This window comes from Enhydra lutris, unplaced genomic scaffold (genome assembly GCF_002288905.1).
Source record: "Enhydra lutris kenyoni isolate GAN:26980312 unplaced genomic scaffold, ASM228890v2 scaffoldscaffold20, whole genome shotgun sequence".
Taxonomy (NCBI): domain Eukaryota; kingdom Metazoa; phylum Chordata; class Mammalia; order Carnivora; family Mustelidae; genus Enhydra; species Enhydra lutris.
The window spans coordinates 6,667,108-6,692,641 of record NW_019154104.1 but is presented as its reverse complement, the minus strand read 5'-3'; the positions used below and the strand labels follow the sequence as shown (position 1 = coordinate 6,692,641).

At 36.1% G+C, this 25,534-nt stretch overlaps 1 protein-coding gene across 2 annotated transcripts in view; it reads right to left on the bottom strand.

The window, feature by feature from the left end:
• Positions 1-25,534, bottom strand: part of LOC111148777 (echinoderm microtubule associated protein like 5) — a 177,961-nt gene that overhangs the window by 147,157 nt on the left and 5,270 nt on the right. For both annotated transcript variants that reach the window (XM_022505578.1, XM_022505577.1), the window contains exon 2: positions 439-598. In XM_022505578.1, coding sequence (XP_022361286.1) covers positions 439-598 — 160 coding nt within the window. The remainder of the gene's footprint in view (positions 1-438; positions 599-25,534) is intronic.

The window sequence follows — 25,534 nt, the reverse complement described above, 5'->3', positions numbered from 1 at the left end:
TGCCTCTATTTTCAATAAAAAATGTAATTTTAACAGAAACCTTTAAAATAACTGAAAAAACATATACAGCTCTACTTAGAGAAACCTCGTTTTCCTAAGATGTCTCCCATCTGTCTTATCAACTAAACTACCTGGAAAAGAGTTATTAATATGTAAAATTTTCTAGGACAACCAGGTAATACTCTACTGAGTCAGAATCTCTTTGGCTTTCATAATAGTGTTGATTAAAAAGTTCTTGATACATGAAATAAAGACTCCTTATTGTTCTTATTTTGTTATACTCATTACCTATCCACCCAACCTACCTACCTCTACCCTTGAACAAATAGGTATCTTTCATCTATTGCTTTCCAATTTAATATTTATAGATTTATAATAATTTCTTATGGTACACATTTTTAAGATATAGTTTAGGAAAAGAGAAAAAATATCACATACCTGACCGTCTAAGTCGAATGCTAAACAGGCTATACCATGTGTATGAACATCCTTTAGAACTGATATGGTCTGCACAGTGTATGAATCCCAAACACAGATATAAGGCTCTTTCCCAACTTGTCCTGTTGCTACTAATACTCGTTCAGGATGCAATGCAAGGCTGCAAAATAAATAAATTAACAAACAAATTGACTTAAAATTGCTTATAGAGCTTTTATAGTATTTGATAGATGTAAACTTTATATACACCAATGCAAAAATTAGATGTTATCCATTTTAAATAATTTGGATTTAAAATAACTTCTACAGGGACGTCTGGATGGCTAAGTCATTAAGCGTCTACCTCAGGCTTGGGTCATGATCCCGGGGTCCTGAGATCAAGCCCCACATTGGACTCCCTACTCAGCAGGAAGCCTGTTTCTCCCTCTCCCATTCCCCCTGCATGTGTTCCCTCTCTTGCTGTGTCTCTGTCAAATATATAAAATCTTTAATAAATAAATAACTTCTACAAAAATTCATGCGAAAAGTTATTACTTGACTAGTATATGTATGTGATAAGCAGACTGATGATAGACTTCATAATCTCTGTAATATGATACAGTGTGTGTAAACTTTGCAAGAAAAGAATTCTCACAAGAGATCAACTGCACCACAGCAACAAATTAGTAGCAACCTTACCACATGCAATTTTCCCATTTGGTCTTCATCTGTTTTTAAGCCTTCTCTCCAATTTTACTCTTTTATTGGATAACATTAGACCAAATCTTAGTGTCCAAAAATAGTATTTAGCAGCACCCCTATGATAATACTTGAATTACAAATCCCATTCTTAACTGAAGTAACATTGGTATGTAGCATTATATAAGTTTCAGGTATACAATATTATAATTAAGTATCTGTATTCATCTCAAAACAATCACCTCCAAAAATCTAGTTACCATTTATCACCATACATTTGACTTCCTTCACCCATTTTGCCCACCCCTCAACCACCCACCATTGTAGAATCACCACTACCCTTGTGGTAACCACCAATCTGTTTTCTGTGTATGAGTTCATTTTTGTTTTATTTGTTGTTATTGTTTTCAGATTCACATATGATGAGATATTGTTTTTTACTTTTTCCTTCCAACTTAGTTCACTTAACACCTTCAAGGTCCATCCATGTTGTTGCCATCTGATTTCACTCTTTTTATGGCTAATGTCATCCACTCACCCACTGATGCTGTTGCCATCTGATTTCGCTTTTTATGGCTGAGTAGTAGTTCATTCTGTGTATATACCACACCTTCTTTATCCATTCATCCATTGACCACATTTAGACTGTTTCATATCATGGCTACTGTAAATGATACTGCAATTAACAATAGGCTGCACATATCTTTTTGGTTAATGTTTTCACATTCTTCAGATAAATGCTCAGAAGTGGAATTGCTGGATAGTATGGCGGTTCTATTGCCAACTTTTTAAGAAATAGCCATAGTGTTTTACATAGTGGATGCACTAATTTATATTCTCAGGGTTTTATTTAGAAGGGTTCCCATTTCTCCACATTCTCTCCAACACGTGTTTTTTTTTTCTTGTCTTTTTGATGATAGCCAGTCTACTCTTGCGAGATGATATCTCATTGTGGTTTTGATTTGCATTTCCCTAATAATTATGGATGTTGAACATCTTTTCATGTGCCTGTTGGCCACTGATTTATCTTCTTTGGAAAAATGTCTATGCATATCTTCTTCCCATTTTTTTAAAAAGATTTTATTTATTTGACAGACAGAGATCACAAGTAGGCAGAGAGGCAGGCAGAGAGAGAAAGAAGAGGAAGCAGGCTCCCTGTGGAGCAGACAGCCTGATGTGGGGCTCGATCCAGCACCCTGGGATCACGACCTGAGCCAAAGGCAGAGGCCTTAACCCACTGAGCCACCCAGGCGCCCCTCTTCCCATTTTTTTTAATTTTTTTTTTTGGTTAAGTTGTACGAGTTCTTTATATGTTTTGGATGTTAATCCCTTGCCAAATATGTAATTTTGGCAAATATCCATACAGTAGGTTGCCTTTTCCTTTTGATGATGGTTTCTTTCACCATGCTGAAGCTCTTTAGTTTGATATATTTCAATTTGTTTACTTTTGCTTTGGTTTCCCTTGTCTTTGAAGTCATATCCACAAATAAATTGCTAAAATTGATGTCAAGGAGCTTACCACCTGTTTTCCTTTAGGAATTTAATGGTTTCAGGTTTTACATTCAAGTTTTTAATCCATTTTCAGTTAATTTTTATGTACAGTATAAGATAGTGGTCAAGTTTCATTCTTTTGAATATGGTTGTCCAGTTTTCCCAACACCATTCATTTAAAAAGAGAATGTCCTTCCTCCATTTTATGTCTTTGGCTCCTCTGTCGTAAATTAATTGTCCATATATATGTAGGCTTATTCCTGGGCTCTCAATTCTGTTTCATTGATCTATGTGTCTGTTTTTATGCCAATACCATACTGTTTTGGCTACTTACTATAACACAAATCTCATTTCAAGAAACAGAAAAGTCACTAATAATTCACAGAAAATAATCTGAGTCTTTAAAACCAAGACAAAGATTTAACAGCTGGTAATGGTTTATGTACATTATCAGAAGGCAGGGAGTTCACAGAAATTTCTCCTTCATAAATTTTTCTACAAGTAGATTTAGATTATGAGATTCACCTTTGGGAGGAAAAAAAATCGCTCCTGGCATCAGAGTGAGGATGGATTCAAAGTGGGAAAATTTAGGAACCTATTAAGACAAAATCAACTGGGGACTCCTGGATGGCTCAGTAGGTTAAGCAGCTGCCTTTGACTCAGGTCATGATCCCAGGGTCCTGGTTTCAAGTCCCACATTGCTTGCTTCTGCTTCTGGCTGCCCCTGCTTGCTCAGTCTCTCTTTCTCTCAATCTCTCTCTGACAAATAAATAAAATCTTAAAAAAAAAAAAAAGACAAAATCAACTGATTGGATGTAGTGAGTAAGGGAAAGAGAAGGGTCTAAGATGACTCTAGGATTTCTGGCTTGGGCATCTGAATGGCTTAGATGGTATTCATCAAGTCAGGGAATACTAAATGAGTAACCGGTGGGAAGGAAGATAAGTGGGAATGGAAGGTTGGTTCAATATACAAAACAAACCAATATAATACATTAAGAGAATAAAGATCAATCCTAAAAAAAAAAAAAGAAGAAAGAATAAAAGTTTTTTAAAAAAGGCCCAAATATGTTCATCTCGGCAGAAGATGCATATGACAAAAATCTAACCTCTTTTGTGATAAAAATATGCAACTAAGAATTAAAATCCTGCATATAAGAAAAGTTTTATTTCTTATGTAAATGAATAATTCATATTTTAATATATTATCAAATGTATTATGACCAATTGTGTTTTGAAAAAAATCTTATCTACATAACTTTTTTAATTAAAAAAAAAAAATAAAAAGAACGTCCTCAATCTGATAAAGGGCATCTATGAAAACCCACAGGTGTTATCACATTTAATGGTCAAAGCCTGAAAGTTTCCCCTCTAAGTGTTGGAACAAGATAAGGATGTCAGCTTTTGTCACTTCCATCCAACACAGTACTGGATATTCTAGTCAGGACAATTAGGCAAGAAACAGAAACAAAAGGGAGAAGTAAATCTATCTCTACTTGCAGATGACATTATCTTGTATATAGGAATCACAAACAATAAATAAATCCCAAGTAAAGCTAATAAATGAGTTCAGCAATGTGGTAGGATATAAGATCAACATAAAATATCAGTTATATTTCTGTACACTAGCAATGAACAATCTGAAAATTACATGAAGAAAACAATTTCATTTATATTAGCATCAAAACAAGAAGAAAACACTTAGGAATAAACGTAACAAAAAAGTACAAGACTTGTACATAGAAAAATACAAAACACCATTAAATAAAATTTAAAAGATCTAAATAAATGGAAAGATATCTCATATTCCAAGCTTGTAATATAGTTAAAATAGCAATACTGACTAAATTGATTTAGAGTTGAAACCAATCCATGCCAAAATACCAGTTGCTTGTCTTGAAGACATTCACAAGCTGACAAAAAAACTGAGAATAGCTAAAAGAATCTTGAAAAAGAACAAAATTGGAAGATTCACACTTCCAATTTCAAAAATTACTAACTTACTATAAAACTAGAGTAATCAACACAGCATGATACTGGCATCACAGAGATGCAGATCATGAAACAAAACTCAGAGTCCAGAAATAAATCAATACATTGTCAATTGACTTCCATGAAGGGTGGTGCCAAGATAATTCAAAGGAAGAAGATGGTGCTAGGACATCTGAATATCCACAATGCAAAACAAAAAATCTGGACCCATACTTTAAACTACATACAAAAATTCAAAATTCAAAATTCAAAATGTGAAAGCTAAAATAATAAAATTCTTAGAAGAAAACATAGGCATAAATCTTACTAACCTCAGATAAAATAAGGGTTTCTTAGATAGGACACCAAAAACAGAAGCAACAAAAAATAAAATAAAATGGGTTTCATCAAAATTAAAAACTTTTTTGAAAAAAGATTTTTATTTATTTGAGAGAGAGGATGAACAAGAGAGTACAAGCAGGGGGAGCAGCAGAGGGACAGAGAGAAGCCCCACTGAGCAGGGAGTGATGTAGGGCTTGATCCCAGGACTCTAGGACCATGACCCAAGCAGAATGCAAACACTTGCCATATGAGCCACCAGGTGCCTCCAAAATAAATTTTTATGTTCCAAAGGACAATTATCAAAAATAAGAAAACACAACACACAGAATGTGAGAACATAACTGCAAAGATTTGATAAGGGACTCATATCTATAATATATAAAGAACTCAACAATAAAACCATAAATAACCCCATTTTTTAAATGGACAAAGGATCTGAATAAACATCTCCCCAAGGAAGACAGACAAAAAGCACATGAAAAGATGCTCAATGTCATTAGCCAGTAGGAAAATGCAAATCTAAATCCCAATGATATACCACTTCCATGACAGAAAAGACAGTATGGGTGTGTGTGTGTATACACATACACACTATACACACACACACACACACACACACATATATGTGCATGTAAAATATATATAATTTATATTATACCAAGTACTGGCAAGGATGTAGAGAAAACTTAACTTTCAAATATTGCTGTGGGACTGTAAAATGATACAGACCCTCCCAGAAATGGTTTGGCAATTCCTCAAAAGCTAAACATAGCGTTTCATATGATCTAGTAATTCTACTCTTAAATTCCCAAGTAATGGAAACCTATGGTTTGGTTTTGTTTTTTTTTTTAAGATTTATTTATTTGACAGAAAGAGACATCGTGAGAGAAGGAACACAAGCAGGGGGAGTGGAAGAGGGAAAGGCAGGCTTTCCGCGGAGCAAGAAGCCCAGTGTGGGGCTTGATCCCAGGACTCTGGGATCATGACCTGAGCCGAAGGCAGACGTGAGCGAAGGCAGACGCTTAACGACTGAGCCACCCAGGCACCCTGGAAACATATGTCCTTACAAAACTTATATACAAATGTTCACAGCAACATTACTCATAATAGCCGGAAAGTGAAAACAACCAAAAAGTTCCTCAATTGAAGGATGGATAAAACGTGGCATATATCTATGCAATGAATTATTATTTGGCAATAAAAAGGAATAAAATCCTGACATAAGTTACAACATGAACAAACCTTGAAAGCATATACATTAAAGAAGACAGATATATAAGGGCCACATATATGAATCCATTTTGATGAAATGTACAGAATAAGCAAATTCATTAAGACAGAAAGGAGGATAGGGTAGGTACATGTTTAGATTTATAAGAAACCACCAATTTCTCAAAGTGCTTGTGCCATGTGATACACCCCAAAAGTATGCAATTTCCAGTTGCTCCACATTCTCACTAATACTTGGGGTCAATCTTTTTTATTTGAATTTTCCTGATGAATAATATTGACTAATGTTTCTTATAATCTGATCAAGTCTTCTAGCCATCTTAATTGGGTTTTCTTCATAGTTTTGAGTTTTAAAATTATTTTATGTATTCTCAACACAAGTCCCTTTGTCCAACATGTGATTTGCAAATATTTTCTCTCAGGCTGAAGCTTTTCATTTCCTTCTCATAACAGTTTCTTTCACAGAGCAAACTTTTATTTTTATGAAGTACATTTCATATTTTTTTATACACCATGCCTTTGCACAACCGAAGGTAATACAGTTTTGCTCTTAAGTCTCCTTCTAAAATCTTTTGTAGTTTTATGTTTCACATTTAAATCTATCATCCATTTTGGGTCAGTTTTGTATAAGGTGTACTTGTTTATTTTTTCATACGGATGTCCAAATATTCCAGCACCATTGATTAAAAATACTCTTTGGGGCGACTGGGTGGCTCAGTGGGTTAAGCCTCTGCCTTCAGCTCAGGTCATGATCTCAGGGTCCTGGAACCAAGCCCCGCATCGGGATCTCTGCTCAGCAGACAGACTGCTTCCCCCTCTCCCTCTGCCTGCCTCTCTGCCTACTTGTGATCTCTATCAAATCAATACATAAAAATCTTAAAAAAAAAAAAAACAACACTCTTTTCTCAATTGAATTGTTCATGTACCTTTGTCAAATATCAATTGACTATGTTAATTTGTCATAAAATGTACCTTATAATTTTGTTCCACTAATCAATGTATCTATCATTTCACTAATATCACATGGTCAAATTACTGTTGCTTTATAATAATCCTTAAAATTAAGTACTTTGAGTCTTCCACCTTCATTCCTTTTCTAAATTGTTCTGGATATTCCAATTGCTTTATCTTCCCTGTAAGTTTAGAATCAGTTTATATATCCTAAATATCCTGTTGGGACTGGGATTAAATAAACTCTATAGATCAATCTAAGAAAAACTGACATCTTTACTACATTAAGTCTTCCAGTCCATGAACATTATATATATATACTCCATTCTTAAGTTCTCTGTTTTTCCAGCTTCATTTTATAGTTTTTAGTATACAAATACTGCATAGATTTTGTTAAATTTATGCAAGATTAGTTTTTGAGTTCTTATAAATGGTACTGTTTTTTAGTTTCCATTTCCAGTTGTTAATTGCTAGTGTGCAGAAATACGACCGATTTTTGCATATTGACCTTGTATCTTATGACCTTGGTAAATTCACTTACCACTTTTAGTAGTGTGTGCATGCTATACATTATTTGGAAATTTCTATGTAAGCAAATTATCTAGGAATAGAGAATATTTATTTCTTCCTTTCCTCTAAGTCTTTTATTTGTATTTCTTGCCTTATTGCACTGGCTAGTCTTCCAGTACAATGTTGAATTAGGAAAGAGAGGACATCCTTATCTTTCCCCTGGTCTTATAAGGAAAACATTCAGTCTCTCACCATTAAGCATAATGTTAGCTGTAGGTTTTTTATAGATGCTTATACAGTTAAGGAAGTAGCCTTCTATTCTTAATTTGCTATGCATTTTAAAATACACGAACAGATGTTGAGTTTTGTCATATTATTTTCCTGCATTTGTTGAGAGGATCATGATTTTCCTTCTTTAGTCTCTTAATACAGTGAGTTGCCTTGATTAGTTTTCAAATATTGAACTCACACTATATTCCTGAAATGAACCCCTTGGTCACAAGGTATTATTCTATTGATGGATTTTATTTGATTAGTTTATTGAGAATTTTTACATCTATGTTAACGAGGAATAGTGATCTGTAATTTCCTTTTCTTCTAACGCCTTTGTCTCGACTTCATATTAAAGTAATGCCAGTCTCATAAAATGAGTTGGAAGTATTCTCTCCTCATCTATTGTCAGTAAGAGCTATGTGGAATTGGTATTATTCTCTCTTTAAATGTTTGGCAGAATTATTAGTGAAACCATTTGTACCTGGGGCTTTCTTTTTTGAAATGTTTCAAACTACAAATCCAATTATTTTAATAAATAGAGGGTTATTCATGTTACCTATTCTTCTTGGTAAGCTATAATAGCTTGAATCTTTCAAAGGAATAGTGCATGTCATCCAAGTTGTCAAATAGCTCTATGTATAGTTGTTCATCCTTTTTATGTCTCCTTTTAATGTCTTTAGGTCTGCAGTGATAGCTTGCTGAATACTGGTAACTTCCATCTTTTTGTTTTTGGTAGTCTAGCTGAAAATTTGCCAATTTAATCACTCTTTTCAAAAAACTAGCTTTTTAGGGCTCCTGGGTGCCTCAGTTGGTTAGCAGCGGATTCTTGATCTTAGCTCAGGTCTTGATCTCAGGGTCAGGAGTTTAAGAACCCCATTGAAAACAAAACAAAACAAAAACAAAAACAAAAAACTTAAAAAAAAAAAAAACTAGCTTGTGGTTTGATTTTTCCCTACTGTTTTATGGTTTTTATTAATTTCTGTTCTTTATTATTTCCTTCTGGTTTTGAGTTTAGTTTGCTCTTGTTTTTCTAGTTCTAAAGGTGGAATCTTAGATTAGTGATCTTCAACTTTTTTCCTTTCCAATATATGTACTTAACACTATAAATTGCCCTTGAAACAATGCTGCAGTTGATTTTCACACATTTTGATGTTTTCATTTTTATCCGCTTTAAAATATTTTGATTTCCCTGTTTTCTCTAATGATTTATACTTCATTATGTTTAGAGAACATATTTTATATAATTTCAATTCTTTTAAGTTTTTTGAGGTTTGTTTTATAGGATATGACCTATACTGTTGGTAAAATTCCAAAGGCATGTGAAAAGAATATAAATTCTGGGGGCGCCTGGGTGGCTCAGTGGGTTAAGCCACTGCCTTCGGCTCGGGTCATGATCTCAGGGTCCTGGGATCGAGTCCCGCATCAGGCTCTCTGCTCAGCGGGGAGCCTGCTTCCCTCTCTCTCTCTCTCTCTCTACCTGCCTCTCCGTCTACTTGTGATCTCTCTCTGTCAAATAAATAAATAAAATCTTTAAAAAATATATATATAAATTCTGTTATTATTGACTCTTGCTATTTGCTGTGCCATGAGTAATAAAGTTCTTTATCTCTGAACCATGTATTTCATGACTGCACTGACATCCAAGAAACAATAAAAGTCTAACTTACTAGTTTGTGAAAAGGGTGAAAATATATTCCAGACTGTTTCCTATGCTGCTATGACACATTACCACAAGTTGAGCATCTTGACATAACACAAATTTATTAGCTAAAATTCTGCAGGGCAGAAATCCAGTTATAGCTGAGTTCTCTGCTTAAGAGTCTCACCAGGCCAAAATCAAGGTGTCAACACAGCTTCATTCCTTACTGGAGTCTCTGAGGATAAATCAGCTTCCAAGTCATTCAGAGAACTGGCTGAATTCAATTCCCAGTGGTGAAAGGACTGAGGCCTTTGTTTTCCTGCTGGCTATCAGCTGAGAACTTCAACTTCCCTAAGGCTGCCTGCATTTTTCATTATACTGACAACTGCATCTTCAAACCAGTGATGGGACAATGAGTCCCTTCTCAAGTTTGGAATCTTTCTGACTTCTGCTACATCTCTTCTGATTCCAGCTGGAGAAAGCTATCTATTTTTTAAGGGTTCACATGATTAAATTAGGCCCATGTGGGTAATTCAGGACACTCTCTTAAGGTCCATATGTTAATCATATCTTCAAAGTCATGTTTGACATTTAACAATATATTCACAAATTCTAGGGATTAGGGAGTGGATATCTTTGTGGGGAGAGACGCTGGGGAGGAGGGGTGGGCACAATCTGTCTACCACACAGATACTGAGTTCACCAGGTAATTCTTTACTTCCATTTTTATATTTTTTAATTCTAAATATGCCATTTTTCTATAGCTTCTACTTCTTCACTGAGAACTTGGAACATTTCATTTGTTTCCAGAGCATTCCCCTTTACTTCATGCCATATCGTTATAATAACTGCTCTAAGTTCTTTGATAATTCCAACATTTACATCATCTTGGGGCTGACAATTGCTATCGTTTGTAAGTTAAGAGTTTCCTAATTCTATGTGTGATAATTTTGGGTTATGAACTGGACATTTTTAATATTGTGTTATAAATTCTGGGCCCTGTTAAAAACCTCTAGAGAATGTTGATTTTTTTGTTTTTTGTGTTTCATCAGGCAAGCAATCCAGTTAGGTTCGGGGTACATGTTCCAATTCTCCCTCTGTGATTCCAATGTTAGAATTTTTAAACCCTTTGTAGTAGTACCACATGTACACACCACACAGGTCAATCTGAAATCTGGATGATTATAATTTAGTTCTCAAAGCCTTTGGGATGCTGTTTCAAATTAGTTTCAACCACATGCAGTGTAAGAGTGAGTGTGGGACATCAACTATAACTCTTTAAGATCCCCTTCTTGAACTCCCTGCTCTCTATAAATCCCCTACTCTCCATCTCCCAGGGGCTCTTCTTCACTGAACTATGACCAGAAGTCCAGAGTGTGAGCCTCTGTACATTGTCATGCACTTCCTGCGACTGGGTCTGACTCCGGGCAAAAAGAATTTGGCCTATGTTTTAATTAATCTGTTATCATATTCCTGCATTTTAAGAGTTCTTGATATATTCTGGATACAATTCTTCTCTCAAATATACATTTTGTAAATGTGTTTCCTAGTTTTTGGACTGTCTTTTCATTTTCTTAATGGTATTTTTTAAAGAGCAAAAGATTTTGATTTTTTTAAAAAAATTTATTTTGGATGAATTTTTGATTTATTAAAGAAGTTGCAAAAATAGTACAAACAGTTCTCTTACATCCCTTATCTCACTGTCCTAATATAAACATCTTACCTAACCTTGGTAGGATGACCAGAATGAGGAAATTAACATTAGTACTATACCACCCTCTAAACAACTTATTCAAAATTCACGTTTTCTCACTAAGGTTTTTTCCAATTTCAAGATCCTATTTAGGATCTGCATTTAGTTGCTATTTCTCGTTAGCAACTTCAGTCTCTGTAACAGTTCCTTTAATTTTCCTTGTCGTTCATGATGGTCACTTTTGAAAAATACTAATCAATTATTTTGTAAACTATCCCCCAGTTTGGACTTGTAACATGTTTTCCCACGATTGGAGTGAAATTATGCATTTTTGGCAAATATACCACAAAATTTTTATTTGTTCTTCTTAGCGCATCATATGAAGGAGTTCATCAATTAAGGAGGTCAATATGTATTATTACTGATGATGTTTACCTCAATTCCTTGGGTAAGGAATTGTCCTTCCATTTTTATATTGGAAAATATAAAATGTTTTCCAATATAAAAATGGTGTTTTCAGGGTTTCTTCACTATAAAGTTACTACGAAGTTTTTCTTTGCAGTATGTATTTTAGGAGAGATGCTTTGAGCTTATGCAAATCCTGTTTCTCCTCAAGCTTTCATTAATTTTAGCATCTATTACTAGACCTTGCCTGAAACAGTTACTACTGTACTATTCTACTTATGTGGTCCCCTTATTTCACTCTTTTCTTCTACATTTATTAATTGGAATTCTACCATAAGGAAGAAATATCTTTTTAATTTTTTTTGAAGATTTTGTTTATCTGAGAGAGAGAACAAGCAAGGGAAGGGGAAGAGTTGAGGAGAAATAGAAGAAACAGACTCAACACTGAGCACAGAGGCCGGCAAGGGGCTTGAACCCAGAACCCCAGAATCATGACCAGAGCCAAAGGCAGACACCTAACCAAGTGAGCCACCCAGGCACCCCTATCTTTTTTATTTTTTAATTTGAGTATACTTGACACATAATGTTACATTAGTTTCAAGTGTACAACATAGTTTTTCAACTTCTGTTATGCTCACAAGTATAGCTACCATTTGTCACCATACAATAGTACTACAGTATCATTAACTATATGTCCAATGCTGTGTCTTTTATTCCCGTGACTTACTCAGTCCATAACTGGAAACCTGTATCCCTCTTTCCCCCTCACCTATTTTGTCCATCCCTCTACCTCTTTTCCCTCTGCAAACATCAGTTTGTTTTTGTATTTTTAGGTTTGATTCTGCTTTTTGTTTGTTCATTTGTTTTTTAGATTCCACATACAAATGAAGTCATACGGTATTTGCTTTATTTTGCCCCCTAGGTCCATCCAAGTTGTTGCAAATGGCAAGATCCTTTCTTATGGATGTGTGATATTCCATTTTGTGTATGTGAGTGTGTATGTGTGCAAATATACCACATCTTCTCTATTCATTCATCTATCAATGGACACTTAGGTTGCTTCTATACTGGCTATTGTAAATAATGCTACAATAAATACAGGGTTTCATATATCTTTTAGAATTAGTGTTTTTGTTTTCTTTGCGAGGAATTAATGGATAATATGGTATTTCTATTTTTAATTTTTTGAGGAACTTCTATATTGTTTCCACAGTGGCTGTACGTTCCCACCAACAGTGTACAAGTGTTCCTTTTTCTCCGCATCTTCACCAACATTTGTCATTTATCTTTTTTATTTTAGCCATAGGAAGAACTATCTTTTCTCTCTTATTTAGTTAATCCATTGTTTTTATCAGCTGAATTCAAAGATATTTTAATTCAAATGTCAATAATAAACTTTTTCTGTAAAGTGACAGTAAATATTTTGGGCTTTGCATGCCATATAGCCTCTATTACACCTACTCAACTCTGCTGTTATAATGTCAAATCAGCCACTGACAATATGTAAACCATGCATTCTACTTGGGAACAGTATCACTTTCATGGGGTTTTGAAAAAACTGGTCCTTGTGTGAAGGTCTTACTATTTTTATGAATAAAGCATAGATATATATAAGGTACATAAACTGATACACAGTATATCTGTGGTAATAGAATTCTGTGGTGAGTTGGGGCAATTAAGAAAAAGAAAGTTTCTAAAAGGGCTTCTTAGAGGAACTATTTAAAAAAGATTGCAAAAACAGTGGCACACCTAGGTAGCTCTGTTGATTAGGTGTCTGACTCTTGATTTTGCCTCAGGGTGTGATCAAGCCCCAAATCAGGCTCCACACTCAGTGGGGAGTTTCCCTGAGATTCTCTCTCCCTCTTCCTTTGCACCTTCCTGCGCTCTCTCTCTCTCTCTCTCTCTCTCTAATAAATCTTTAAAAAAAAAGTTGCGGAAACAAATAGAAATGTTTGTTTTCCAATAAAATTTTATTTATAAAAATAGGTAGCAGGCCATAATTGGCCCACAGTCTGGTTTTTGACAATTCCTGTTTTACTAAAATTCAAAAAGTATCATTATTTGTTTTAGAGCTCAAATTGTTCCATTTTTGACCTTCAGGAGATCCTTCAGGTTGGCTCCCTTATTTTTTCAATAAGCCACCATCTCTTTTGCATTTGTCTACTTTTTTTAAGATTTTATTTGTTTATTTGACAGAGAGAGAGATCACAAATAGGCAGAGAGGCAGGCAGAGAGAGGGAGAAGCAGGCTCCCCAAGGAGCAGAGAGCCCGATGCGGGTCTCGAGCCTAGGACCCTGAGGTCATGACCTGAGCCTAAGGCAGAGGCTTAACCCACTAAGCCACCCAGGCACCCCTGCATTTGTCTACTTTGAGGCACCACAATATATTCAAGGCTCATCTAGCATTTTTCCTGCTCCATCCTACAATTAGCTACTTCTCTAGGAAGCCCTAGTTCCTTTTATTAGAGAATGGTATTTAGAGAACAAGATTGGAGCAATCAATGTGGTCATTGTTACAGAGTGTTATTCCTTCTAGGCTATAGACAGAACTCGGAAATTATATATATATATATATATATATATATATATATATACACACACACACTAATCCATGTATATACATATATCTATATTCTGTATCTATGTGTGTATACATCTAAAAACCATGAATTCATATTGATACCTGTGATTCTAATCCAAAACCACAAGTTTTATTGAGAATTTCTCCCTTTATGTATAACTTATTCCTCAAAGAGTGAGAAATTAGCTTTCCATAAACTAAAGTCTATTTACTTAAGTGTAATACATCCAAAGTTGTTTCAGAATCACTATCCCTGTGAGAAACAATTTTACTAACTAGATTATACCATTATCTATAGTTCTTTTTGTCTTTATCCTTACAGTATACAGTCAAGACACAGTTTTCACAGTTCTTTTAGGTTAAGTTGCTCCCTGCAAAGCTCAGTGGTAGAGAGGAAAGAGCTTGCAAAACTCTAAGTAGAGTTTCTCTTTCTCTTTTTTACTTACAGTTATTTTACAGTCTTGGTATTCTCTATGGTAAGGCTATAGCTTTGCATAGAAATTTCATACTTGTGAAATGATTATGCATTGTTTGGGGAAGACATTTTGGAAGGCTACTTACTATATATCCACCACTACCTTTGGTTACCTGGAAGTTTGAAAAGTTTTAATTTTATTCCAGTTCAATTTATAATTTTCTTTTTCATAAGTCATGCATTTTATGCCCTATTTCCTATACTTTTTTGTACAAATTTTATAGTGTTATCTTTGATGCTTAAGACATATGACCCAATAAGAGTTAAATTTTGCATATGGCGAGATATAACTGAGTTCATTCCCCCGCCCCAAGGATATTAGGTTATTTTTTTTTTAATTTTATTTTTTATAAACATATAATATCTTTTTATCCCCAGGGGTACAGGTCTGTGAATCGCCATGTTTACACACTTCACAGCACTCACCATAGCACATACCCTCCCCAATGTCCATAATCCCACCCCCCCAACCCCCCTCCCCCCATTAACCCTCAGTTTGTTTTGTGAGATTAAGAGTCACTTATGGTTTGTCTCCCTCCCAATCCCATCTTGTTTCATTTACTCTTCTCCTACCCCCTTAACCCCCCATGTTGCATCTCCTCTCCCTCATATCAGGGAGAACATATGATAGTTGTCTTTCTCCGATTGACTGATTTCGCTAAGCATGATACCCTCTAGTTCCATCCACGTCGTCGCAAATGGCAAGATTTCATTTCTTTTGATGGCTGCGTAGTATTCCATTGTGTATATATACCACATCTTCTTTATCCATTCGTCTGTTGATGGACATCTAGGTTCTTTCCATAGTTTGGCTATTGTAGACATTGCTGCTATAAACATTCAGGTGCACGTGCCCCTTCGGATCACTACATTTGTATCTTTAGGGTAAATACCCAGCAGTGCAATTGCTGGGTCATAGGGTAGTTCTATTTTCAACATTTTGAGGAACCTCCATGCTGTTTTCCAGAGTGGTTGCACCAGCTTGCATTCCCACCAACAGTGTAGGAGGGTTCCCCTTTTTCCGCATCCTTGCCAGCATCTGTCATTTGGATATTAGGTTATTTTTAACATCATTTCTTGAAAAGCCTTTTCAAGATTCATCTAGAAGTCTTTTCAAGATTCATCTAAAAGTATCATCAAAAATACTGATATAGGTGAATGAGGAGAATCGCTGGAGCAGGCAAAAAAGGGCAAGATCTCATGCACATGTTGGAGAATTAATATGAGATAGGAGCTGGATGTACTGCTGAAATCTGAAAGTTCTGATGCCTCCAATATTCTTTAAGTGACATGTAGATTTATTCTGGATTATCTACCATAGTCACAACTCCTATTTCTACCAACTAACACTTCCATAAGTAGTTAAACCTTAGGCTAATATTAAAAAATGGTGCATCCTTAATTCACCATTTATATACAGACTTCCTAGTAATCAAATTCATCAGCATTACTAAGCAACTAACTAAAATTTCCCTTCTTCACAAAGATTTATTGCCTGGAGTATAGCATTAAGGAATAAAGACTCTGTAAATGACAAAATGCTCAAAATGTATTTCTATTCATGACTGTAGACACTTTCATCTCAGACCAAATAATATAGGAACTGATAGAAGTTTCAGCTGCCTTCTTTGTTACTAGACACCTATATTGAGATAAAGCCACCCCAATGAGTGAGTCTATTTACCATGGCCAGGTGGGCTTAGAGCTGAGCTGGGCACAGGAGGAAAGCAGATGAAAACACATGACTCTACTGTGCAAATGTTCTTTGACCCAAGCTGCACAACGGCCAACAAATAGTATAAACTCGTAACAAGTTCTCCAACTTCAGTATCTTCTGGTTCATGTTTCCCCTCTAGTTAATCACAGTCAGGACTAGAACCCAGGCTGTCTGACTCCCAATTTGGTGTTCCTTCTCTGTTAGGATATCCTTGTCATGCCTCTGAAAAGGGTTGTTGGAAATATATAGTTGCATTGGTGGAAACATCTGAATACAAGAGCTGTAACTTATTAGGCCTTGTAACTTATTTTGCTGCTACATTACACCCTGGACATCTGGATTCTGAGTCCAGGATGGTTCCAGTTTTCTTAATAAGAAAGAAAGCATGAGTATTTTTCTAGTTATTTTTGGAGTCAATATTACAGTTAAGCTGTATTCCACATATTAACTAGTATGTTGCTCAACAAAAAGTGGAACTCAACAACACAGAAATCTCTGAAATAGACCCCCATAATATAGTCAACTGATATTTGACAAAGGAGGAAAAGCAATACAAAGATCATCTCCCTCTTCAACAAATAGTGCTAGAGCCAGACAACTACATGCAAAAAGTGAATCTAAACACAGACCTTAGCATCCTTCACAAAATTTAACTCAAAATGGATAACAGACCTACAGATAAAACATAAAACTATAAAATTCCTAAAAGATAACACAGAAAAATATCTAGGTATGGTGGTGCCTTTTTAGGTATACCACTAAATATATGATACATGAAAGAAATAACTGATAAATCGACTTCATTAAAAAATTTCTGCTCTGTGAAAGACAACATCAAGAACATTTGAAGACAAGCCATAGTATGGGAGAAAACATTTGCAAAAGACACATCTGATAAAGAACTGTTATCCAAAACATACAAAGCCCTCTTAAATCTCAATAATAAGAAAACAACCCAATTACAAATTAGGCCAAAGACCTTAACAGACCCCCTCATCAAAGAAGATATACAGATGGCAAATAAGCATATGAAAAGATCTTTCACATCATATGACATCAGGGAAATGCAAATCACAACATGATACCACTACATGCCTATTATTAGAACTACATGCCTATTAGAACATGCCTATTAAAATTCAGAACACTGACAATGCCAAATGCTGATGCGGATGAGCAAAAGAGACTTTCATACATTGCTGGTGGGAATGCAAAATGGTACAGCCATTTTGGAAGACAGTTTGGTGGTTTCTTACAAAACTAAACATACTGTTACCATACAATCCAGCAATTGTGTTCCTTTATACCCAAAGGAGTTAAAAACTTCTATCTACCCAAAACCTACACATAGATGTTTACAGGAGGCTTATTCATTATTGCCAAAACTTGGAAGCAACCAAGATGTCCTTCAGTAGGTGAAGTGATAAATGAACTTGGTACATCCAGACAAGGGAATATTATTTAACACTAAAAGGAAATGAGCTATTAAGCCGAGAAAACACGGCTGGAACCTTAAATGCATATTACTTAGTGAAAGAAGTCCATTTGAAAAGATTACATACTGTATTATTCCAAGTATATGACCTTCTTGAAAAGGCAAAACTATAGTAGGAACATCAACTGGTTGGAACGGGGGAGCTAGGGAGTATACAAGTAGAGCACAGAGGATTTTTAGGTCAGCAAAAATACTGTATAATGATAGACATTTGTCACTGCACATTTGTCCAAACCCAAAGAAAGTTCAACACCACGAGTGAACCCTAAGGTAAACTATGGATTTTGAGCGATTATGATGTGTTAATGCAGGTTCATCCTTCGTAAAAAGTATACCATTCTGGTGAATGATATTGATAACGGTGAGGCTATGCATGTGTGGGGCAGGAGGTATATGGGAAATGGGTACCCTCCTCTCAGTTTTGGTGTAAAGCCTAAAACTGCTCTTTAAAAAAAAAAAAAAAAAAAAAGGCTTTAAGGGAGGGGCTCCTGGCTGGGTGAGTCAGTAGAGCATGTGACTCTTGATCTCAGGGTCATGAGTTTAAGCCCTACATTGAGCACAGAGCTTACTTTAAAAAAAAAAAAGACTTAAAAGGAAATCTCTAAAACAGTAGTATTATTTCCAGATTGCAAGACCACAGGTAAATATTTTTCTACAGCTTTCAATTTTCTATAATTGTATTTGATAGTATATTATTGCTAATTTAAAAAATATAACAACTACCCTTTGAGGGGGAGGTCCATGAAGCCTCTCACATTCCGTATGATGTCAACTTCAGACTCCTATGTAGTCTCTTTATGGTTGCAAAAATGGCCCTTTGCTAGTGCATGTCATCTGAATCTAACATCCAGGTTACAGGTAACATTCCTTATCATGCTAGTAGAGCTACCATCTGTAGAGTTTTATGTGCTAAATACATTGTCCACAGGTTAACTAATAATTAGAAAGGTCACACTGCAACCACGTAATGGATGACTAGTCTGTAGGCTCTGTAGTTAGTTATCACCTATGGCCTTTCATTTTCCATTCCTGGTTGGGAATTATGCCCTGCTCCCTGATCAACCATCTATAAAGACAGGATTCTGAGGTGGGTAGACTTGGTTATATCATCACCCTGTGGCTAATTTAAATAATACCATGAGCAAAATCAAGTTAAAACTGCAAATTCTTTAGAATAACTGCTTGTGGTGACTATAATTACGTTGCATAGACTAAAATGAATAACATAATGAGAGCTTTCACACCAGCAGCAGTAGTGTCTAGTACTGTATCTCCTGACCAAGAAAGTCAGTCCTACCATAGTGATGAAAAGAGATTCCAATGGATTGGGGGCAAAGAATAGATGTCTTCTACCTTGGGAGGTGAAGTAAAAACATGATTCACAGGAAGAGTGGCAGAATTGTCCCTTTCAGTTCATCTAACTGATTTGGGGACTGGGCTACGTACACTTCTCTTGCCATCAATTTATTTCTGGGTCTTTAATTTCAATTAAGTGCTCCCTGTTATGCCACAACCCATGCTTCTAGCATCCATGACAAAGACCTCTCACTTTTTTGGGCTCCATCAAGAGGCTGACACCATCCATAACATGGCAATGATACTCCAAAATTCTCACTTCACATCCAATCTGTTTTATCCCTATATTCCCCAGCTTCTTACTTAAAGTAAAATCAGGTATTCTCCCCCTCAATTGTGAAGAACAAGGTAGTTTTTAGAGTGAAATCTGAGTTAACAACACCTACAATCACAACCTCATTTGCCAATCCAGCATTATAAGCTGCCCATCCCAGAAGAAAAAAAACAAACTAAGAATTTTGTGGTATTATGAATTGAGCCCGACTACAGACTCCAAAAAAGCTAGATCCAAGGGGCAAGGTCCATCTTTGGCCCCATGCTTATTCCCTCATGCTAGCAATCAACCAACACCAAGGAATTAGTCCCCCCCCCAATGCTTTCTACTTTAGATACACATGCCAGTGTAAGGTGGGCACTATATTTCACATGACCATTTAGAATCCAATCCTCCTTTAAATTACATTGGCTAACAGAATGTAATACTTTAGGAAATCCAGGTACAATTAAGGCCTTTGTACTAGTTCTTGGTGTTTTTGGCCAATATGGTGATGCCCATGTGCCACTTAGAATAGATACTACTGTATCCTAAGCAGAGTGTTTATGCTGATTAGATGTAACTCCTTGCCAGTGCTATGCTGTCTCTGAATTCTGATCCATATTGAGACACAAATTCTCCAGCAAGGAGAATTTGTTGGCCTTTAGGACTGAAGTCCGTCTGCCTGCTGTTAGTGGTGCTTTATGCTTGGGTAGTGGCAACATGTAGTCTGAAGCCCTACGAAACACATCATTCTCTGACTAGATATGAACCTAGCATGCTATTTGAACCGTCTATGCAAGTACATCCACTTTAGAATTTCATAGGGTGGAGAGGATCTGTCCTTTTGATATACTTATGTTCCTTATCAAATACTAACATATTTGGTCTATCTCTGAGTGCAGACCCTGGCTTCAAAATGGAATTTATTAATGGACAATCGGGATCTCCATGGTCCAAATTACTCAGACAAACCCACGGCAACCACTTGAGTCTCTTGAAATCATCACCCAGAGCACAGAGCTACACCTCACTTGATACATCCAGGACGCACATTAATTCTGCACATTAAGTGAACTGTCCAGGTGCCCAGTGAGTGAGCACTTTCCTGGACTGATGATGCATGATATCTATTAGTGTTTTAAGTCCCTGATGATACTGAGCAAATCCATCAACAGAAAACCATACTGAGAAAATATTGAGGATTGCTTTTTTTTTTTGGTAATAAATCTTCAAACATGGAGATTTATGCTATCTAGCATGGGGGGACCTTAGGCAAGAGGTCTGAAGTTTTTAAAGGGATTTCAATACTTAGCAAATTACCCACATCATTATATAATGCATAATAGTAAGTGAATAAATTTGACCAGGCTCTGAATTTTTTTCAGGCTGACTTCCTAGCCCACCAGCTAAACATGGATTACTAGCATATTTACAGCAGTGGTTTTCAATCCTGGCTGCCTTAGAACCATCTAGGAAGCTTAAAATTTTAAAATAGAAGCAAACAACAACAAAGAAACTATACTCAAGACCTACCCTAAAAAAATCAGAATTTTCAGGGATGAGATTTAGCCATTGGTGGTTTTATTATGTTTGCTTTGTTTTTAATCTAAGTGATTCTAATATATAGCCACGGTTGAGAATCAGGAATCTAGAGCAGTGGTTTTCAAATGTTAGACTATATCAGTATTACCTGAAAGTGAATAAAATGGATTGCTGGGTCTTACCTGTATCTACAGTTCCTGATTAGTTCTGGGGGGAAGCCTAAGAATTAGTAGTTCTAACAGTTTCTAGATGATACTATGCTGCTGGTTCAAAGACCACACTTTGAAAAAAACCACTGACCTAGAGCATATTTTTCAAATAATGTTTAAAAATTATCTGAGAATATTAAAATATAGTCTAATTCAGTAGGTCTGCAGTGGAGTTTGAGATCTGCATTTTTCTTTCTTTCTTTCTCTCTTTTTTTAAGATTTGAGAGAGAGCACACACTAGTGCACACGCGCACTCATGTGCACAAGTGTGCAGGAGAGAGGGGCCAGAAGGAAAGAGGAGAGAAGCAGACCTCCCGCTGAGCCCCAACACAGGGCTCAATTCCATGACTCCGAGATTATAACCTGAGCCAAAATCAAGAGTTGGACACTTAACCGACTGAGCCACTCAGGCACCTTGAGATCTGCATTTCTAAAGAGCTCCCAGGTGATACAGAACCTCCTCTGAGGCCCATATCTTTGAGTAGCAAGGAGCTAGGGCTAACAGTCACGTGCCTTCTAGCACACAAATTAGAAGCTGCTGGAAAAATCCTGAAGAAGGCCAGTTTTGTATACTAATAATGAAGTGACACATTTTGACTTCCTGCTCATCCCTGTTCCAGCAATCACCTGTATATACACAGTCTCCTAGAAAGTCTTATGATTAGAATGTAATTATTGTAAAATAGCTAACAACTCCACTAAGGTGCTGCATTCCTCACATCTTACTTGATATAGCTAATCACTTCCTTCTTTTTTTTTTTTAATTTTATTTATTTATTTGATAGAAACAGAGATCACAAACAGGCAGAGAGGCAGGCAGAGAAAGAGGGGGAAGAGCAGGCTCCCTGCTGAGCAGAGAGCCCGATGCAGGGCTCGATCCCAGGACCCTGAGATCATGACCTGAGCTGAAAGCAGAGGCTTTAACCCACTGAGCCACCCAGGTGCCCCTAATCACTTCCTTCTCTTGAAATACTCCCTTCATTTGACTTCCATGACCCCACACCCTCTTGGTTTTTCTCCTACCTCTCTGGTCACATTTTTTTAATCAGTTCTTTTTCAAGTTATACATTTAAATGTTGGAGTGCCACAGGAATCCATTTTTTTAAGATCTTTTCTCCATCTATACTTAATCCCTCAGTGATTTCATCCAGGTTCATGGCTTTATTAAATATTATCTACATACCAACCTAAATTGATAGCCTCCTAGACTGCTCCCCTGAATCACAGACACGTATGTCCAACTAATTTACAACTCCATTTGACTGTCTATTAGTATCTCATATTTAACACTTCTAAAACAGAGTTCATGGTCTTTTCTCCCAAAACATAAAATTTTCCCTTCCCACAGTCTTTCCCAGTTCAGTAATTAGCAATTCCATGCTTTCAGTTGTTTCAACCAAAAACGTGATTATCATTGACCTATCACAAGTTATATCTGATCCATAGCAAATCATGTTGTCTCTATCTTCGAAATATAGCTGACCTTTTCTTACTACCTGCACTGTTAGCATTCTGGCACAAGTCACCCATATCTCTTCACTAGATTATTCCAGCAGTCTTTTCCCATCTTGCCCCTCTCCCTGTCTGATCTGAACCTTGGAGCCAGAGTGACCTTGATAAACCATTAAGTCAAATTATGTCATTAACTTGATTAAACTGTTCCAGTAACTTCCAATCTCAAATGAGAAGACTAAAATAAAATCCTGACAACCCAGGAAGTCCTATGCAATCTGCCCCACAACCACTGCTTCAGCAGACCTCATTTCTTACTAATATCACTCAAATTCACTGCACTCCAACCACACTAACTTTCTGACTTTGCCTCACTCATGAGCATTCCACTTCAGGGCTTTTGCACATGATAGTTCCTTTGTTTGAAATGTCCTTCCTTTAAAATACCCACACAGCAACACATTCCCTTATCTCCAAGTCTCTACTCAAGTGCTATACTTTACAGTGAGGCCTTCTTGACTACCCTATCTAAACTCCTTCCAATAGTTTCTAGTCTCTACCTCACTTTCCTTTTTTTTTTTTTTTTTGCTCTTATACACAATATATACAGTTGGCCCTTGATCCACTTATATGGAGATTTTTTTTTTTCAGTCAGTATACTATAAGAATTTAAGTGTATTTTCTCTTCCTTAGGATTTTTAAAAATATACTTTTTAAAGATTTTATCTATTTATCTGAGAGAGAGATAGAAGTGGGGGCCCAGTCCCAGGACCCTGAGATCATGACCTGAGCCAAAGGCAGACATTTAACTGACTGAGCCACCCAGGCACCCCTTCCTTAGGATTTTAAAAACCTTTTCTCTTACCTTACTTTATTGTAATTATATAGTATAAAATACATACAACATATAAAATATATATTAATCAACTGTTTATGGTATTGCTAAGGCTTCTGTTCAATAGCAGGCTATTAGTTAATTTTTGAGAAAGTCAAGTTATATGCAGGTTTTCAACTGCATGGGGGAGTCAGTGCCCCTAAGTCCTGCAATATTCAAACACATTATAATTCTATATAAACACCATCTACTATATATACTATATACTAAGTCCTGCACTGTTCAAACATGTTATATTTATACATAAATACCATCTAATATATATACTATATACTATACATATGTATATAACATATGTATATAGTACATATATAGTATGTACTGTATACACATATTGTATATAATATATATATACCAGATAATATATTTCTTGTTTATTCTATATCTTCCCCCAGTAGATATAAATTCCAAGAGGGTAAAGAATTTCATCTGTTTGGTTCACTGCTGAATCTCTAATGCTAAGATTAGTCCCTGGTAAATAATAGGTACTCAATAAATACTTGCTGAAAGAATAAGAAATACCCATTTCTATGCTAAGATGTGTCCCAAATGCCACCGAAGAAAGTGTCTGAAGAAAGTGAGAGTAACCAACTGTGGCAAGTAAATAAAAAAAGATGAGAACAGAGAGTTGATCAATGGATGTGGCAATGTGGAGATCATTGGTGACCTTGACAAGAGCTGCTATGGTAAAACATAAAGACTGAAGGGACAGAAACAGAAAGGACTGAATGGGAGATAAAGAACTGAAGGGGCATCTGGGTGGCCCAGTCTGTTGATTTCTTTCTTCATGACATCAAGTGCCTCAAGCTGAAATGGGGAAGGGGGACAAGAGTCACTCTGTCGGTGGGGGGTGGAAACCAAATGAGCCTGAGAGTATCAGCCTGAAGTAGGACTTCTCTTAACTACTTGGTCCTAAATATGTCATGCAAAAGGACATAACTAGAAATGTAATAAAGTTTTATGTTTAGAAAAAAAAAAAAAAAAAACCTGAGCTGGTTTCAGCTCAGGTCGTGATCTTGGCATCGTGAGACTGAACCCCGCATTGGGCTCTGCATTCAGCGTCAAGTCTGCTTGAGATTCTCTCTCCCTCCATCCCTCCTGCTCACACTCTCTATAAAATGGATAAATCCTAAAAACAAACAAACAAACAAAAAAAACAAAAAAACTGAAGATAGTGAGTACAAATAACTTTTCCAAATATTCTCTCTTAACATGAGACCACTGCATATGATGCTATACCTTCCCAGGATGCTATACCTTCATTCATTCCTTTTGATGACATGTCCTCCAGTTTTCCTTAAAGACCCAGTTAAAGTACTATATTCACTAAGAAATATCGTTGTGAACTGTTATGTCTCCATGTACATACCAGATTACAGGTATACCAGCGCTATCCCTAGTACACATAGTATCCTAAGTAATTCTTCACTTGACTGATTTTATCTTTATACTTGTAATATTTTCAGGCAGGACCCTTACACAAAGTTAATGCTCAATAAATACAGGTATCTCCCATTTTTTTTTTGAAAGTTCATTACGCCACCCTGCTTTACTAAAGACCTACTTTAAAGCCTGTTTTCACTAACTGAAAGGAATCTGAAAAGGAATTTAGCTTTCACCAAAAAAAGGTAAAAAGCAGAAATAGCATTTCTTTTACTGCAAGCTGTCACTGAGCATATACCCCAAGCAGGGAGAGCGGCCCCCCAAAGCTCCTTGCTTGGAACTACATTCAGCATCCCAGCATCAAGCCGTCATAGTTTTGAAGTGTGTCTGTGACCATGTGTGCTTTATATTTCAATTTAATTTGTGCATCCATTAGCAATATGTATCCTAAGGTATCAGAAAAGCTAAGAGAAGTTATTTTTTGGGTGAAAGAATGTACAAAAAAATTTCTGTATGATTAATGGTAATTGCTTCTTTGCTTTACACCATTTTGGCT